Source organism: Channa argus, mitochondrion (genome assembly GCF_033026475.1).
Source record: "Channa argus mitochondrion, complete genome".
In the NCBI taxonomy this organism is placed as follows: Eukaryota; Metazoa; Chordata; class Actinopteri; order Anabantiformes; family Channidae; genus Channa; species Channa argus.
The window spans coordinates 1-16,559 of record NC_015191.1 but is presented as its reverse complement, the minus strand read 5'-3'; the positions used below and the strand labels follow the sequence as shown (position 1 = coordinate 16,559).

The following is a 16,559-nucleotide window of genomic DNA, read 5'->3' as shown; positions in this document are numbered from 1 at the left end:
TGTGCGTAATATTGTAATATTTAGGGTGATGTTCTTTGGGCTGGGTGTGGAAGTGGTAGTTATGTCTCGAGCTTTGGGGCTGGTTGTAGTTTGTGTTTACGATTTTTTATATTTTTACCTATTCACTGCTAGGGGTTTTCCTGTTTCCGGGGGGTTTACAGGATTGTTAAGGATCTCAGTGGTTTAGGGGGGTAGGGGGGTTTAACCCCTCTAAGCCGAGAAGGGGGTGTCTTAGGTGTGTTAGGGGAAATTATTTCATCTTATGCTCTTGATAACCTAAAATGCAATTCTTCAAGTCATATCTTTCCACCTTTCATGACCAACACTAATACAAGGAAATGTACACCCTTGTCTGTTATTACCGTGTGCACTCTGAAATGCAAAATGAAAGGAAGACAAAAAAAGAAAACCCCTTACCCCTGTGGAGAGAACGCCCGGCATGTTGGGTAACGAGTCAATTGTTTACCACCATTAACCAATGTAAGCGTCAAGAAAAGTGTGAGGAATGAACCAAGATATGGCCCTGAAATAGGAACCAAATGCCAGGAATAGTTCATTTTGTGAAACCCCCACAATTTTTGTCCCTGACCATCAATAACCGTATGCATTAAGAAATCAACTGATGGTCGGTTCTTACTACATTAAATAATTGGTTTAAAATTTAATGTTGGTTATGGTATGAGTTTACTAATACTATTTATGTGGAGTGCTTTAAATTTCTTAATTAGTGGTTACAAGGTGTTAATTTTGAAGGAGGGAATGTAATGTTTTATGTAAGATTTATATTAATCTTGATTGCTTGTCTGGACTAAATAAATGTATGTTATATAATACATATATGTATTGTTTATTATTATGTCCTCTATGTATGCATATATATACAGATATATGGAGATTTCATATATGTACAAAGAATAGTTTAAATTAGAATCCTAGCTTTGGGAGTTAGGGGCGGGAGTTAAAATCTCCTTTCTTTGAGCATTGAGGGGGATTTTAACCCCCGGCGTCCGGTTTACAAGACCGGCGCTCTGATGCTGAGCTATCAATGCAAGATCATTTCAGGGCTTTATTTTCCAGTCAGCCTGATAGGGGGATAAATACTAGGAAGAGGGAGAAGTAAAGGAAAGAGGCGACTTGTCCGATGGCAACGTAGGGGTGTTCTACAGGCAGGCCTCCGATTCAGGTAAGGATGATTACATCTGCAACCAGAAGTCAGAATAATAGCTGGGTGAGTGGTCGGAATGTAAGGCTTCGTTGTTTGGAGGTGTGGAGGATTGGGACTAGCATAAGAACCAGGATGGAGGCTAGCAGTGCGAGTACGCCCCCTAGCTTGTTGGGAATGGATCGCAGGATGGCGTAGGCGAATAGGAAGTATCATTCTGGTTTGATATGGGGTGGTGTGACTAGTGGGTTAGCGGGGGTGAAGTTGTCTGGGTCTCCTAAGAGGTTGGGGGCGAATAGGGATAGAGAGATGAGGGTAATTAGAAGAATAGCAAAGCCTAGGAGGTCTTTATAAGAGAAGTAGGGGTGGAAGGGGATTTTGTCTGCGTCTGAGTTTAGGCCTACTGGGTTGGTTGAACCGGTCTCGTGGAGGAATAATAGGTGAATGATTGTGAAGGCTGCAATTAGAAACGGGAATAGGAAGTGGAAGGCGAAGAATCGGGTAAGGGTGGCGTTATCAACTGAAAATCCGCCTCAGATTCACTCTACAAGCATGTTTCCTACGTAGGGGACAGCTGAAAGGAGGTTGGTGATAACGGTGGCCCCTCAGAAAGACATCTGCCCTCAGGGGAGGACATAGCCAACGAAAGCAGTTATTATGACCAGGAGTAATAAGACAACGCCGACGTTTCATGTTTCTTTATAGAGGTAGGAGCCGTAGTACAGGCCTCGTCCGATGTGGAGGTAGATGCAGATGAAAAAGAAAGATGCGCCGTTGGCATGGAGGTTTCGGATGAGTCAGCCGTAGTTCACGTCTCGGCAAATGTGGGCGACGGATGAAAAAGCTGTAGTAATGTCGGATGTGTAGTGCATGGCGAGGAATAGTCCGGTGATAATTTGTGCTACTAGGCAAAGTCCTAATAGGGAGCCGAAGTTTCATCATGCTGAGATACTTGAGGGGGTGGGTAGGTCGATTAGTGCGTCGTTTGCGATTTTTAGGAGGGGGTGAGTCTTTCGTAGGTTTGCCATTAGGGTTCTTGTAGTTGAATAACAACGGTGGTTTTTCAAGCCATTAGTCTAGGTTAAAATCCTGGCGGGAACTATGACTTATATTGTGTTTTTATTTTTAGTTGGTTTGGTTCTAGGTCTTATTGCAGTTGCATCTAATCCGTCTCCATATTTTGCTGCCTTGGGATTGGTAGTGGTGGCAGGCATGGGGTGTGGGGTGTTGGTGGGACATGGGGGATCGTTCTTATCTTTGGTTTTGTTTTTGATTTATCTGGGGGGAATGCTTGTGGTGTTTGCGTACTCCGCGGCTTTGGCCGCTGAGCCCTACCCTGAAACATGGGGAAGTCGGCCAGTGGCATTTTATATGATGGTGTATCTGTTGGGCGTTGTTTTAGTTGGTTGGGCCCTTTGAGGGGGGTGGTATGAGGGTTCTTGGGTATCTTCGGATGAGATATTTGAGTTTTCTGTTGTTCGCGGGGATGTTGGAGGGGTAGCAGTGATGTATTCGTCAGGTGGGGGTCTGTTGGTAATTGGTGCTTGAGTTCTTTTGCTCACTCTATTCGTAGTGTTAGAGCTGACACGTGGGTTAAGTCGGGGGGCTCTTCGGGCAGTTTAGGAGAAAATAAGTAGTAAAGCTAGTGTTAAGGTTAGGAAGAAAATGGTGAGGTATGTTTTAATTATCCCTTGTTGGATATTGCTTGTTGTTGTGATTAGGGGGAGGAGGGTGCTTGATATGGCTTTGGGGCCTGTTTTTTCTAACCAGGTTTGGTCAATTATTTGGCTGGCTGCGGTTTGCCCTAGGGCCAGGTTGAGTTTAGGGGTTAGGCGATGCATGATCGAGGGGAAAAAGCCCAGTATGTTTGAGAAATGGTGGGTTGGCTGGTGCGGGATGGTTTTAAATTGTTTGTTTGTGAGGGATGCTAGTTCTAGGGCAATAAGTAGTCCGATGATCGTGACGGTGAGAGCGGCTAGTTTGAGGGGCAGGGGTATAGATATGATTGGTGTTTTGGTGGGGAGTAGGTTTGAGGTAATTAATAGTCCTGCAACAATGCTCCCTCAGGCTAGTCGTTTGATGGGGTTGATTACAGCTAGGTTGTTTTCATTGATGGGTGATAGAGCGTTGAACCGGGGGTAGCCCATGCTTACGAAGAAAACCACACGTAGGCTGTAGACGGCTGTAAAGGAAGTGGCGATAAGGGTTAGGATGAGGGCTCAGGCGTTGAGGTGGGATGTGTTTAGGGCTTCAATGATGGCATCTTTGGAGAAAAAGCCTGCTAAAAAGGGGGTGCCTGTTAGGGCGAGGCTGCCGATAGTCAGACAGGAGGATGTGAAGGGAGCAAGATGGTGTATTCCCCCTATTTTTCGGATGTCCTGTTCGTCGTTTAAGCTGTGAATGATTGAGCCGGAGCATAAAAAGAGCATGGCTTTGAAGAATGCGTGGGTGCAGATGTGTAGGAAGGCAAGTTGTGGTTGGTTAAGACCAATAGTGACTATTATCAAGCCGAGCTGGCTGGAGGTGGAAAAGGCAACGATTTTTTTGATGTCGTTTTGGGTGAGGGCGCAGGTGGCGGTAAATAGAGTAGTTATGGCGCCCAAGCAGAGACAGGTGGTTAGAGCTGGTTGGTTGTTTTCTAAGAGGGGGCTCATGCGGATTAGAAGGAAAATGCCAGCAACAACTATTGTGCTTGAGTGCAGTAGGGCAGAGACCGGCGTAGGACCTTCTATGGCAGACGGCAGTCAGGGATGGAGGCCAAATTGGGCTGATTTTCCAGTGGCGGCGAGAATGAGGCCGAGGAGGGGGAATGTTAGGTCAAAGTCTTGAGAGGTGGCGAACATTTGTTGTATTTCTCAAGAGTTGAGGTTGGTTGCTAGTCAAGCTATAAAGAAGATTAAGCCAATGTCTCCGACGCGGTTATAGAGAACTGCTTGCAGGGCGGCGGTGTTTGCGTCTGCTCGGCCGTACCATCAACCAATTAGGAGGAAGGATATGATTCCGACACCTTCCCAGCCGATAAAGAGTTGGAATATATTGTTTGCTGTAACTAGAATGATTATGGCAATTAAAAAAATTAGTAAGTACTTAAAGAAGCGATTTATGTAGGGGTCAGAGTGTATGTATCAAGATGCAAACTCAAGGATAGACCAGGTTACGTAAAGGGCGACGGGGGTGAAGATGATGGAGTAGTGGTCGAATTTAAGGCTGATGTTGAGGTCGAAAGTAAAGATGTTTGCTCAATTTCAGCTTGTGGTAATCACTTCGGCACCCTCGGTGAGGAATAAGAATAGTGGTAGGAGGCTGACAAAGAAGGCTAGTTTGACGGCTGTTTTTACATGTGACAGGGCCCACTGGGGTTTGCTGGGTTTGTGGTGGAGGGCTGAGATTACTGGAAATGAGAGGGTGGCGAAAATGACGAAAAGGCAGGTTGTTATTGTGATAGAGGTAGGATGCATAGCTGCTACTTGGATTTGCACCAAGAGTTTTTGGTTCCTAAGACCAACGGATGAGCTGTTATCCTTTAGAAGCTCTGAGTGAGCTCTGGGGTTCAACCAAAGTGGTGAAGATTAGCAGTCTTCATTGCTAGCGGGCCTCTCTCGGTGGGTAAGGGGATTTTAACCCCTGTTTTTAGAATCACAATCTAATGTTTTGAGTTTAAACTATACCTACAGGCGGTTCACCCTCAGATTAACTCAGGCTTGAGGGTGAGGAGGATGAGTGGGAGTAGGTGGAGCGCTATTAGTAGATGTTCTCGTGAGTGGGTGGGGTCAAGGGCAATGATGTGGGTGGGGACGGTACTGCGTTGGGTTGTTAGGAACATGTGGAGGGAGTAGGCGGCTGTGATAAGGGTGCCGGCTCCTGTCAGGGCCAGAGTTCATCATGATCAATTAAACAGGGATGTGATGATAATCAGCTCCCCTATGAGATTTGGAAGAGGGGGGAAAGCCAAGTTGGCAAGGCTGGCAATAAATCATCAGGTGGTCATTAGAGGTAGGATTATTTGTAGGCCTCGGGCCAGGATTATAGTTCGGTTATGTGTACGTTCGTAGTTAGTGTTGGCTAGGCAGAATAAGGCGGATGATGTTAATCCGTGGGCAATTATGAGGATTAGAGCGCCTGTGAAGCCTCAGGGGGTTTGGACCAGGATGCCGCCTACAACGAGGCCCATATGGCTAACTGAAGAGTAGGCAATAAGGGCTTTTAGGTCTGCTTGACGTAAGCAGATTGAGCCCGTTATGATTACGCCTCATAATGCAAGAATAATGAAAGGGTAGCTTAGTTCTTTGGTCAGGGGTTCCAGCATAGGTATTATTCGCATTATACCATAGCCCCCAAGTTTTAAGAGAACGGCGGCAAGCACTATGGAGCCAGCGATGGGGGCTTCAACGTGTGCTTTTGGAAGTCACAGGTGGACACCATAGAGGGGTATTTTAACCATAAAGGCTAAAAGACATCCGGCCCATCACAGTTTGTCTGCGTAAGTCAGGAGTTGGGGGTGGGTGGCGTATTGTAGGGTTAGCAAGGAAAGGGTTCCTGCGGAGTTCTGAAGGAGTAATAGGGCGATGAGTAGGGGAAGGGACCCCGCCAGGGTGTAGAATAGAAAGTAGGTGCCGGCATTTAAGCGTTCTGTTTGGTTCCCTCAGCGGGTGATAATAATTAGGGTTGGGATTAGGGTGGCTTCAAATATAATGTAAAATATGAGGATTTCAGTGGCGGTAAATGTCAAGATTAGGAAAAACTGGAGGGAGATGAGGAGTGTGATGTAGGTTCGTTGGCGATTGATTGGTTCGTGGGCGGTGTGGTTTTGGCTTGCCAGGATTATTAGGGGAAGAAGCCAGCAGGTAAGGACTAGTAGTGGGGTTGATAGGGAGTCTGTGGCTATGTAAGAGTTAAGGTAAGATCAGCCAGTTTCTGATATGTTTTTTAATCAAGACAGGCTAATTAATGCGATGATAAGACTATGGGCCAGGGTTGTGGGCCACAGTCATTTTTTAGGGGTTGCCCAGGTTGTGGGAATTAGCATTAAGGTGGGGATTAGTAGTTTTAACATTGTAGGAGGCTTAGGCTTTGAAGGTGGTCGGTGCCGTGTGTGCGGGCGGTGGCAACTAGTAGGGCAAGGCCTGCGCCAGCTTCGCAGGCTGAAAATGCCAGAAGGAGTATTGGTGCGGCCGAGAAGTTTGTGACGTTGAACTGTAGGGATCAGAGAGATAGTGCAACAAATAGGGATAGTATCATTCCTTCTAGGCAGAGTAGGGCGGAGAGGAGATGGGTTCGGTGGAATGCTAGGCCGGTGAGGCCTAGGATGAAGGTTGATGAAAAGGTGAAGTGGACAGGGGTCATGAGGTAATTATGGAATCTAACCATAGGCTTTTGAGCCGAAATCAAATGTTTTTATTAAACTAATCACCCATTCAGCCCACTCTAGGCCTCCCTGCAATCATTCATAAATTAGGCCGAGGGTCAGAAGGGATAGGACAACTGTTGCTCAGATAAAGGTGAGAAATGGGGTTGCCAGTTGGTCCCCCCAAGGGAGTGGGAGCAGTAGGGCAATTTCCAGGTCAAAGAGAAGGAATAGGATGGCGACTAGGAAGAAGCGGAGGGAAAAGGGGAGTCGGGCTGAGCCAAGGGGGTCAAACCCACATTCGTAGGGGGAGAGTTTTTCGGAGTCGGAGTTTATGTGTGGGAGCCAAAAGGAGACAAGGGCCAAAATCAGGGTCAGGAGGAGGGCTAGTGTAATGGAGGTGATAATGAGGCTCATTATCTTTCCTTGGAGTTTAACCAAGATCGGGTGATTGGAAGTCACTTATACTTCTTGTACTAGAAAGATTAGGATCCTCATCAATAGATAGAGATGTAGAGGAATAGTCATACGACGTCTACGAAATGTCAGTATCAGGCGGCGGCTTCGAACCCGAAGTGGTGTTCAGAAGTGAAGTGGTATCGAATTTGTCGGAGTAGGCACACTGCTAGGAATGTGGAGCCGATGATGACGTGCAGTCCGTGGAATCCGGTGGCCACAAAGAAAGTTGAGCCATAAACACCGTCTGCAATTGTGAAGGGGGCTTCGTAGTACTCCATGGCTTGAAGAAGTGTGAAGTAAAAGCCCAAGAGAATGGTTAGGGCTAAAGACTGGATGGCTTGTTTTCGTTCCCCGGCCATGATGCTGTGGTGGGCTCAGGTGACGGTTACCCCAGAGGCTAGTAGAACGGCTGTGTTAAGGAGAGGGACCTCGAATGGGTCTAAAGGGGTGATACCGGTGGGGGGTCAATGGCCGCCTAGCTCGGGGGTGGGGGCGAGGCTTGAGTGGTAGAAAGCTCAGAAGAATCCCAAGAAGAAGAAAACTTCCGAGGTGATAAACAGAATCATTCCGTAGCGAAGACCCTTTTGGACAGGCGGAGTGTGGTGTCCCTGGAAAGTGCCCTCTCGAATAATATCCCGTCATCACTGGTACATGGTTAAGAGAAGGAGGATTAAGCCTAAAGATATTAGAATGGTGGAGTTGAAGTGGAATCAAATTGCAAGACCAGATGTTATAAGTAGGGCAGCAACTGCCCCTGTTAGTGGTCAGGGGCTTGGGTCGACTATGTGATATGCATGTGCTTGATGGGCCATTAGACGTTTTCTTGTAGGTATAGGCTTAGGAGGAGTACGAAGACATATGCTTGGATTATAGCTACTGCGACTTCGAGGAGGGTGAGTAGGAATAAAAGAGTGGCTGTTAGGATTGCTACTGTTGGTATTAGTGGGAGGAGGACGAATGCGGCAGTAGCAATTAGTTGAATTAGGAGGTGGCCAGCTGTGAGATTGGCTGTCAGTCGGACCCCCAGGGCCAAGGGGCGAATGAGGAGGCTAATGGTTTCGATAATGATGAGGACAGGGATTAGAAGCGTAGGGGTTCCTTCAGGGAGGAGATGTCCTAGTGCATGTGTCGGCTGGGTTCGGAGGCCAATAATTACTGTTGCTAATCACAGGGGGACGGCGAACCCCATGTTTATTGACAGCTGGGTGGTTGGGGTAAAGGTATATGGTAGAAGGCCTAGAGTATTTAGAGTGATCAGGAAGACTATTAGAGAGGTGAGCAGAAGGGCCCATTTGTGGCCGCCTACATTTAGAGGGAGAAGTAGTTGTTGGGTGAACCGGTTAATGAATCAGCCCTGAAGGGTGGAAAGTCGGTTGTTTAATCAGCGAGATGAGGGGGTGGGGAAGAGAACTCAGGGAAGGGCAAGGGCAATGGCAATTAGTGGAATGCCAAGGAGTGTGGGGCTTGCAAATTGATTGAAAAAGCTTAGTGTCATGGTCAGTTTCAAGGTTCTGTTTTGGAAATTTCAGTACTTAGGGGGGTGGGCTCATTTGGAAAGTTGTGGGCTAAAATTTTTTGGGGGATGATTATCAAGAAAATGAATCAAGAGAAGATAAGGATGGCAAATCAGGGGCTGGGGTTGAGCTGAGGCATGTCGCTAGGGGTGGTTGGTAGGCACCAATCTTTAGCTTAAAAGGCTAACGCTGTTGACCAATTTAGCTTCTTAGCGAGGCGTCTTCGAGTATTAGGGAGGATCAGTTTTCAAAGTGTTCTAGAGGTACAGCTTCAATTACAATGGGTATAAAGCTGTGGTTAGCACCGCAGATTTCTGAACATTGTCCGTAGTAGACCCCGGGGCGGGAGATAATAAAGGCTGTTTGATTTAAGCGGCCGGGGACCGCGTCAAGTTTTACCCCAAGAGAGGGGACGGCCCAAGAATGGAGAACATCGTCGGCTGAGACCAAGAGTCGTACGGGGGATTCTACGGGAATAACTATTCGGTGGTCGGTTTCTAGGAGCCGGAATTGACCGGGGGCCAGGTCTTGGGTTGGGATCATGTAGGAGTCGAAGCCCAGGTCTTCGTAGTCAGTGTATTCGTAGCTTCAATACCACTGATGTCCTATTGTTTTAATTGTCAGGTGTGGGTCATTGATCTCGTCTATAAGGTAAAGAATTCGTAGGGAGGGCAGTGCGATCAGGATTAGGATGATAGCTGGGAGGATTGTTCATACGATTTCGATTTCTTGGGAGTCCAGAATGTTTTTGTTAGTGAGCTTGGTGGTTACCATGGCCACAATAATGTAAAGGACTAGAGTGCTGATTAGGAAAACGATTATTAGGGTGTGGTCGTGGAAATGGAGGAGCTCTTCTATTACAGGTGAAGCTGCATCTTGAAGTCCTAGTTGTGAGGGATGTGCCATTAATAAACAAGATACGCAAGTTTTTAACTTGCAACTCTGCCTTGACAAAGCAGTGTAATGGTCGTTTTACTAGTATCTTATGAAGAAAGTGACAGAGCGGTTATGTGGTTGGCTTGAAACCAATTTACGGGGGTTCAATTCCTTCCTTTCTCGTTAGTTTGAGCGGACCTGTACAAAGGCTGGTTCTTCGAATGTGTGGTAAGGGGGAGGGCAGCCGTGAAGTCATTCCGCATTTGTAGATGTTAGCTCTGTTGCTGTAACCTCTCGTTTAGTGACAAAGGCTTCTCAGATGATGTACAGGAACATTGTTACTGCTACTAGAGAAATTATAGATCCAATGGAGGAGATTGTGTTTCAGAGGGTGTACGCGTCCGGGTAGTCCGAGTATCGTCGGGGTATTCCGGCTAGGCCTAGGAAGTGTTGTGGGAAGAATGTCAGGTTGACTCCGATAAACATTACTCCAAAGTGGATTTTTGTTCAAGTGCTGTGAAGGGTGTAGCCTGAGAATAGGGGGAATCAGTGAATAAATGCGCCCATGATGGCGAAGACAGCTCCCATTGAGAGAACGTAGTGGAAGTGGGCTACTACGTAGTATGTGTCGTGTAGAATAATGTCAAGGGAGGAGTTGGCTAAGACAATGCCCGTGAGGCCCCCAATTGTAAACAGGAAGATGAAGCCGAGGGCTCACAGGAGAGGTGTTTCTCATTTGATAGCCCCTCCGTGAAGAGTGGCTAATCAGCTGAAAACTTTTACGCCGGTGGGAATTGCGATGATTATTGTGGCGGACGTAAAGTAGGCTCGTGTGTCCACATCTAGGCCTACAGTGAACATGTGATGGGCTCAGACGATGAAGCCTAAAAGGCCGATGGCCATTATTGCTCAGACTATACCCATGTAGCCGAAAGGTTCTTTTTTGCCGGAATAGTAGGCTACGATATGGGAGATCATTCCGAAGCCCGGGAGGATAAGAATGTATACTTCGGGGTGCCCAAAGAATCAGAATAGGTGTTGGTAGAGGATGGGGTCTCCTCCCCCTGCCGGGTCGAAGAAAGTGGTGTTTAGATTACGGTCTGTGAGTAGCATCGTGATGCCAGCGGCTAGGACCGGTAGTGAGAGAAGCAGAAGGACGGCGGTGATCAGGATGGCCCATACGAAGAGGGGTGTTTGGTATTGTGAGATAGCAGGAGGTTTTATGTTAATAATTGTTGTAATGAAATTAATAGCGCCCAGGATTGAAGAAACCCCCGCAAGGTGCAGGGAGAAGATGGTTAAGTCTACGGAAGCTCCTGCATGGGCCAGGTTGCTGGCTAGAGGGGGGTAAACTGTTCAGCCAGTTCCTGCACCAGCTTCTACTGCGGAGGAGGCAAGCAGGAGAAGGAAAGATGGGGGAAGAAGTCAGAAGCTTATGTTGTTTATTCGTGGGAATGCCATGTCTGGGGCACCGATCATAAGTGGTACAAGTCAGTTTCCGAAACCGCCGATCATTATTGGCATTACCATAAAGAAAATTATTACAAAGGCGTGTGCTGTAACGATTACATTATAAATCTGGTCGTCCCCGAGAAGGGCGCCGGGCTGGCTTAGTTCTGCCCGAATTAGAAGGCTTAAGGCTGTGCCCACTATGCCGGCTCAAGCACCAAATACTAGATAAAGGGTGCCGATGTCTTTGTGATTAGTCGAGAAGAATCAACGTGTGATTGCCACAGGTAGGATGGCTGAGTTTTAAGCGGTGGATTGTAGCCCCATAGACAGAGGTTAAATTCCTCTTCCTGCCAAGCCCTGAGGTGTCCTACATATTAGATTGCAAATCTAAAGAAGCAGACTAATAATCTGCCGGGGCTTTCCCCCGCCTATTTTTTTCCGGCTAGGCGGGGGAAAGGTAGACGGATGCTCGCTGGTTTGGGCGCTTAGCTGTTAACTAAGAGTTTGTAGGTTCGAGGCCTGCCTGTCTAGAAAGGCTTTAGCTTAATTAAAGCGTCTGTTTTGCATGCAGAAGATGTGGGGTAATATCCTGCAAGTCTTAACAGGGACTGGGAGGTTTTCACTCCCGCTTAGGGCTTTGAAGGCCCTTGGTCTGGTGTTAACCTAAGTCTCTTAGAAGGTTAATAGTACGATTGTGGCAGGTGTGAGGGGGAGTATAAAGAGGGAGAGGGCAGTAAAAATGGTCATGGGTATTGTTGTTTGGAGGTGTGGCAATCGCCAGGGTGTGGTGCCGGTTGGGCTGTTTGGGGAGAGGGTTAGGGCCATGGTGTAGGAGAGACGAAGGTAGAAATAAAGGCTTAGTAAGGCAGTGAGGGCTGCGAACGTGGCTGCTAGTGGAAGGTCTTGTTTAGTTAGTTCTTGAAGGATGAGTCATTTTGGCATAAACCCTGATAGTGGGGGGAGTCCCCCAAGTGATAGTAAGAGGAGGGGGGCAATTGAGGCCAATATGGGGGATTTGGCTCAGGATGTTGCGAGTGTGTTGATGTTGGTTGCTTGGTTTAGTTTGAAAATTAAGAAGAGGGAGGAGGTCATGATAATGTATATTAGAAGGGCTAGGAGGGTGAGGGAGGGGGCGAATTGCAGGATGAGAAGTATTCAACCCAGGTGGGCAATTGATGAGTAGGCAAGGATTTTTCGTAGTTGTGTTTGGTTTAATCCGCCTCAGCCTCCAACGAGTGTTGATGTAAGTCCTAGAAAGATTAGGATGGAAGTATTTGGTTGAATTTGAAGGAGTAGGGCAAATGGCGCGAGTTTTTGTCAGGTTGACAGGATGAGGCCGGTGGTTAAATCTAGGCCCTGAAGTACTTCTGGTAGTCATGAGTGTATTGGGGCTAAGCCAATTTTTAAAGCTAATGATAGGAGGACCATATTGGTTGGGATTGGGTGGGCTATTTGTAGGATATCCCATTGGCCTGTGAGTCAGGCGTTGGTGGTGCTGGCAAAGAGAATTGTTGCGGCTGCGGTGGCCTGTGTGAGGAAATATTTGGTAGTTGCTTCGACCGCGCGGGGGTGGTGGTGGCGGGCTATTAGTGGGAGGATTGCAAGGGTGTTAATCTCTAGGCCCATTCAGGCGAGTAGTCAGTGTGAGCTTGCAAATGTAATTGTGGTGCCGAGGCCTAGGCCGAATAGAAGGGTGGCCAAGATGTAGGGGTTCATTAGTAAAGGTAGGGGTTTCACCTACATTCTTGGGGTATGGGCCCAAAAGCTTGTGTTAGCTGACTTTACTAGGAAGTGGTGTAGTGGAAGCACTAAGAGTTTTGATCTCTTTAGGTTGGGTTCGAGTCCCTTCTTTCTAAGGAGTCGGAGGGACTTTAACCCTCATAATACACTACATCAAAGTGGTCCTTTGTTTCAGGCACGACTCCTGTGGTTATAGTTGTGGTGGCAAGCCGGCAAAGGCGGTGGGTAGTGCAAGATGTCAGATTACTAGTGCTAGTGTTAGTGGCAGGAAGTTTTTTCAGATCAGGTGCATGAGCTGGTCGTATCGGAAGCGGGGGTAGGAGGCTCGTACCCATAGGAAAAGTATGGACAGGAGAGAGGCTTTTACTATTAGATTAACTGCTGTAAGTTCTGGGAAAATGGGGATGTGAGAGGCACCTAGGAAGAGCGTGGTTGATAGTGTGTTTATCAATAGAATGTTGGCGTATTCTGCCAGGTAGAACAGGGCGAATGGGCCTGCGGCATATTCTACGTTGAAGCCTGAGACTAGTTCGGATTCGCCTTCGGTTAAGTCAAAGGGTGTTCGGTTGGTTTCTGCTAGGGTAGATGTGAACCATATTGCGGCAAGGGGTCAGGCGGGTAGGATGAGCCAGATGCTTTCTTGTGTGATGTTGAAGGTTTGTAGTGTAAAGCCCCCCGAAAAGATAATGATGGTTAGGAGGATGAGTCCCAGGCTGACTTCATATGAAATTGTTTGGGCTACAGCACGTAGGGCCCCAATTAGGGCATATTTTGAATTTGATGCTCAGCCTGAGCCTAGGATAGAGTAGACTGCAAGGCTGGACAGGGCCAGAATAAATAGAATGCCCAGGTTGAGGTCTGCCATTGGATAGGGGAGGGGTAGGGGAATTCACAGGGAAAGGGCGAGGGTAAGGGCTAGGATTGGGGTAATAAGGAATAGTGCAGGGGAGGACGTTGAGGGGCGGACGGGTTCTTTGATGAATAGTTTTACGCCGTCAGCGATTGGTTGTAAAAGGCCGTAGGGGCCAACAATGTTTGGGCCTTTTCGTAGTTGTATGTAGCCTAGTACTTTTCGTTCTAAGAGGGTGAGGAATGCAACGGCAAGGAGGACGGGGACAATAAAGGCTAATGGGTTAATAATGTGGGTGGTGAGGAACGAGATCATAGTTAGGGAGAGGAGTTGAACCTCTGTGGAAAGGGCTTAGGTCTTTAGCAGTAACCGGGCTCTGCCACCCCAACAAGCCATTATATTTGGCGGGAGAATCATGTCCTTTTGCCTAATTTAGTTGTTTTCATTAGGTAGGGGGGAGGCATACTTATAGCAGGGGCCTCTTTTTTTCGGTCCTTTCGTACTAGAAAAAAACATGTCATAGATAGAAACTGACCTGGATTACTCCGGTCTGAACTCAGATCACGTAGGACTTTAATCGTTGAACAAACGAACCCTTAATAGCGGCTGCACCATTAGGATGTCCTGATCCAACATCGAGGTCGTAAACCCCCTTGTCGATATGGACTCTAGAAGGGGATTGCGCTGTTATCCCTAGGGTAACTCGGTTCGTTGATCGGTCATGCCGGATCTTTTGGTTAGATGTTCTATTGCTTAGAGCCGTGGCTCTTGGTTTTAGGAGTGGTTTTCCCATTCCACATGGGGGTTTTGTATTCCCCGCGGTCGCCCCAACCAAAGACAGGGGAGCAGGGTCCTTTTGGTTTTGTCCTTTTGCCAGGGGTGTTTGACAAGGGCTGCTCTGGTGTCTAAAGCTCCATAGGGTCTTCTCGTCTTATGTTGTTATCCCCGCTTCTGCACGGGGAGATCAATTTCATTGACTTGAAAAAGGAGACAGTTAGGCCCTCGTTATGCCATTCATACGGGTCTTCATTTAAAAGACAAGTGATTGCGCTACCTTTGCACGGTCAAAATACCGCGGCCGTTGAACTTAGTGTCACTGGGCAGGCGGGACCTCTTATTTTTAAACTACAAGAGGCGATGTTTTTGGTAAACAGGCGAGGCTTGGGGTGTTTGCCGAGTTCCTTCTTTTTCTTTTAGTCTTTCCTTGGGGGCACGCCAGTGTGGGCTTAACGGTTGTTTTTTGGGGGGTTTTCTGGTTGTTTATTGGTTGTGCATTACCCTCTTTGTTTGGGGCCGGTAATGTTCGGTGGGGGGTCCGTTCCGATGTATGTGCGTGCTAGGAGAGAGGTAGGTGCTCTCTTATTACTCATTTTAGCATTGGTGCTTTCATGTTTGCATGAAACAGTCTAGTAGAAAGTAGGGGTTTAAGAGTGGATTATCCGGATTATAGGGGTTTTGATATGTCTGAGCTTTAACGCTTTCTGTTTAGGTGGCTGCTTTTAGGCCCACTAAAACATTTTCCCTTTGGTAGTGTGATCTTTATCCTCCTAAAAAAGTTGTATCTTAAGTCAAATGGGCTGTACCCCGTTTGACTAACTCTCCTGTCTTCTTGTACAACTAAGGGTATTAGGAATCGTGTGAATGAAGAAGGTAGGGGGCTGAACTTATATTCAATTTCTAGACAACCAGCTATAACTAAGTTCGGTAGGTTTGTCACCTCTACTCAAAGCTCTTCCCACTCTTTTGCCACAGAGACGGGTTGGCCCTAAAATAGGCTGTCTTGGAGTAGCTCACTTAGTTTCGGGGGGTCAAACTAAAGTGCTCTTTGCTTGGGCTTACTGGCTAAATCATGATGCAAAAGGTACGAGGGTTAATCTCTGCTTTTTTGTACTTTACTGGGTTGTTTCATTACTCTTTCAGCGTTCCCTTGCGGTACTTTTTCTATAGCTCCGTGTGTCCTTTTCTGTCTCCCGTACTAAGGTGGAAGAATGATTTAGTTAGTGTGTTTGGTTGTGTATTTGGGGTTATTTATGGTGATTTTTTGGTTTTATGGGGTGGGGCTAGCTGTTCGGCTCAGGGCGATCCGATTTGCACGGATGACTTCTCGGTGTAAGGGAGATGCTTTTCTGTCTTAGCTACACTCTGATTTTTCCAAGTGCACCTTCCGGTACACTTACCATGTTACGACTTGCCTCCCCTTAACAGTGTTTGTGTTATTAATTATAATTTAAGTTAAGTTAGGGGAGGGTGACGGGCGGTGTGTGCGCGCTTTAGGGCCGGTTTCAGTGGAGCACTCTATTCTCCGCTTACTGCTAAATCCTCCTTCGGATGAACATTTCAGTTCATCATTCGTATTCACTATGGTAGTGAATGTAGCCCATTTCTTCCCCTCTCATGCGCTACACCTCGACCTGACGTTTTGGGTTGTACCAATTTTGCTTACTATTAAACCTTCATAGGGTAAGCTGACGACGGCGGTATATAGGCGGGGTAAACAAGGGAGGGTGAGGTTAAACGGGGGTTATCGGTTCTAGAACAGGCTCCTCTAGGTGGATCTTAAGCACCGCCAAGTCCTTTGGGTTTTAAGCTTATGCTCGTAGTTCCCTGGCGAATAGCTGATGTAGGGTGCTATCAACGTTTACGGCTAAGCATAGTGGGGTATCTAATCCCAGTTTGTTTCTTAGCTTTCGTGGGTTCGGGTGTTGTAAAGCCACTTTCGTAGTTGGTCTTCTTACTTTCGAATGCGTATAACAGCTTTGAAGGTGTTCGGCTTTAGTTTATAGTTTTTCTTAACCACGCTTTACGCCGTTGACTATCAACTTGGGTCTCTCGTATAACCGCGGTGGCTGGCACGAGTTTTACCGACTCTCTTGGCCTTAACTAAGTCAAGTTTTCACTTATGGCTTAATGTTTATCACTGCTGAGTTCCCTTGGGGGTGTGGCTGAGCAAGGCGTTGTGGGCTGGGTGTATTGAGCCTGATACCGGCTCCTTGTTCTCGGGCGGAGAACTGAGGGGCATTTTCACAGGGGTGCGGATACTTGCATGTGTAAGTGTAGCTACAGTCGATAGTAAAGTCAGGACCAAACCTTTGTGCTTACGGGGCTTTTTAGGGCCCATCTTAACGTCTTCAGGGTTATGCTTTAAATTTAAGCTACGTTAGC

At 47.2% G+C, this 16,559-nt stretch overlaps 13 protein-coding genes across 13 annotated transcripts, besides 25 other annotated features; 1 reads left to right on the top strand and 12 right to left on the bottom strand. All coding sequences in view use genetic code 2, as the record gives it.

The window, feature by feature from the left end:
- Positions 1-908: a D loop (control region).
- Positions 909-978, top strand: a tRNA (tRNA-Pro).
- Positions 978-1,049, bottom strand: a tRNA (tRNA-Thr).
- Positions 1,050-2,190, bottom strand: CYTB (cytochrome b). Its single transcript has one exon. A coding segment is annotated over exon 1 (1,141 nt).
- A 4-nt stretch (positions 2,191-2,194) lies between these two features.
- Positions 2,195-2,263, top strand: a tRNA (tRNA-Glu).
- Positions 2,264-2,785, top strand: ND6 (NADH dehydrogenase subunit 6). The gene has a single exon. It carries the CDS (start codon positions 2,264-2,266, stop codon positions 2,783-2,785), a length of 522 nt encoding a protein of 173 aa, YP_004285825.1.
- On the bottom strand, positions 2,782-4,620 carry ND5 (NADH dehydrogenase subunit 5). Its single transcript has one exon. It carries the CDS (start codon positions 4,618-4,620, stop codon positions 2,782-2,784), a length of 1,839 nt encoding a protein of 612 aa, YP_004285824.1.
- Positions 4,621-4,693, bottom strand: a tRNA (tRNA-Leu).
- A 1-nt stretch (position 4,694) lies between these two features.
- Positions 4,695-4,763, bottom strand: a tRNA (tRNA-Ser).
- Positions 4,764-4,834, bottom strand: a tRNA (tRNA-His).
- ND4 (NADH dehydrogenase subunit 4) lies at positions 4,835-6,215 on the bottom strand. Its single transcript has one exon. A coding segment is annotated over exon 1 (1,381 nt).
- Positions 6,209-6,505, bottom strand: ND4L (NADH dehydrogenase subunit 4L). The gene has a single exon. It carries the CDS (start codon positions 6,503-6,505, stop codon positions 6,209-6,211), a length of 297 nt encoding a protein of 98 aa, YP_004285822.1.
- Positions 6,506-6,574, bottom strand: a tRNA (tRNA-Arg).
- Positions 6,575-6,923, bottom strand: ND3 (NADH dehydrogenase subunit 3). Its single transcript has one exon. A coding segment is annotated over exon 1 (349 nt).
- Positions 6,924-6,992, bottom strand: a tRNA (tRNA-Gly).
- On the bottom strand, positions 6,993-7,777 carry COX3 (cytochrome c oxidase subunit III). Its single transcript has one exon. A coding segment is annotated over exon 1 (785 nt).
- ATP6 (ATP synthase F0 subunit 6) lies at positions 7,777-8,460 on the bottom strand. Its single transcript has one exon. The coding sequence runs from the start codon at positions 8,458-8,460 to the stop codon at positions 7,777-7,779; it is 684 nt and encodes a 227-aa protein (YP_004285819.1).
- Positions 8,451-8,618, bottom strand: ATP8 (ATP synthase F0 subunit 8). The gene has a single exon. The coding sequence runs from the start codon at positions 8,616-8,618 to the stop codon at positions 8,451-8,453; it is 168 nt and encodes a 55-aa protein (YP_004285818.1).
- A 1-nt stretch (position 8,619) lies between these two features.
- Positions 8,620-8,694, bottom strand: a tRNA (tRNA-Lys).
- Positions 8,695-9,385, bottom strand: COX2 (cytochrome c oxidase subunit II). The gene has a single exon. A coding segment is annotated over exon 1 (691 nt).
- A 7-nt stretch (positions 9,386-9,392) lies between these two features.
- Positions 9,393-9,464, bottom strand: a tRNA (tRNA-Asp).
- A 3-nt stretch (positions 9,465-9,467) lies between these two features.
- Positions 9,468-9,538, top strand: a tRNA (tRNA-Ser).
- COX1 (cytochrome c oxidase subunit I) lies at positions 9,539-11,089 on the bottom strand. Its single transcript has one exon. It carries the CDS (start codon positions 11,087-11,089, stop codon positions 9,539-9,541), a length of 1,551 nt encoding a protein of 516 aa, YP_004285816.1.
- A 1-nt stretch (position 11,090) lies between these two features.
- Positions 11,091-11,160, top strand: a tRNA (tRNA-Tyr).
- Positions 11,161-11,227, top strand: a tRNA (tRNA-Cys).
- Positions 11,228-11,265: 38 nt separating this feature from the next.
- Positions 11,266-11,338, top strand: a tRNA (tRNA-Asn).
- Position 11,339: 1 nt separating this feature from the next.
- Positions 11,340-11,408, top strand: a tRNA (tRNA-Ala).
- Position 11,409: 1 nt separating this feature from the next.
- Positions 11,410-11,480, bottom strand: a tRNA (tRNA-Trp).
- Positions 11,481-12,523, bottom strand: ND2 (NADH dehydrogenase subunit 2). The gene has a single exon. A coding segment is annotated over exon 1 (1,043 nt).
- Positions 12,524-12,593, bottom strand: a tRNA (tRNA-Met).
- Positions 12,593-12,663, top strand: a tRNA (tRNA-Gln).
- Positions 12,663-12,732, bottom strand: a tRNA (tRNA-Ile).
- A 5-nt stretch (positions 12,733-12,737) lies between these two features.
- On the bottom strand, positions 12,738-13,712 carry ND1 (NADH dehydrogenase subunit 1). Its single transcript has one exon. The coding sequence runs from the start codon at positions 13,710-13,712 to the stop codon at positions 12,738-12,740; it is 975 nt and encodes a 324-aa protein (YP_004285814.1).
- Positions 13,713-13,786, bottom strand: a tRNA (tRNA-Leu).
- Positions 13,787-15,470, bottom strand: an rRNA (l-rRNA).
- Positions 15,471-15,542, bottom strand: a tRNA (tRNA-Val).
- Positions 15,543-16,489, bottom strand: an rRNA (s-rRNA).
- Positions 16,490-16,559, bottom strand: a tRNA (tRNA-Phe).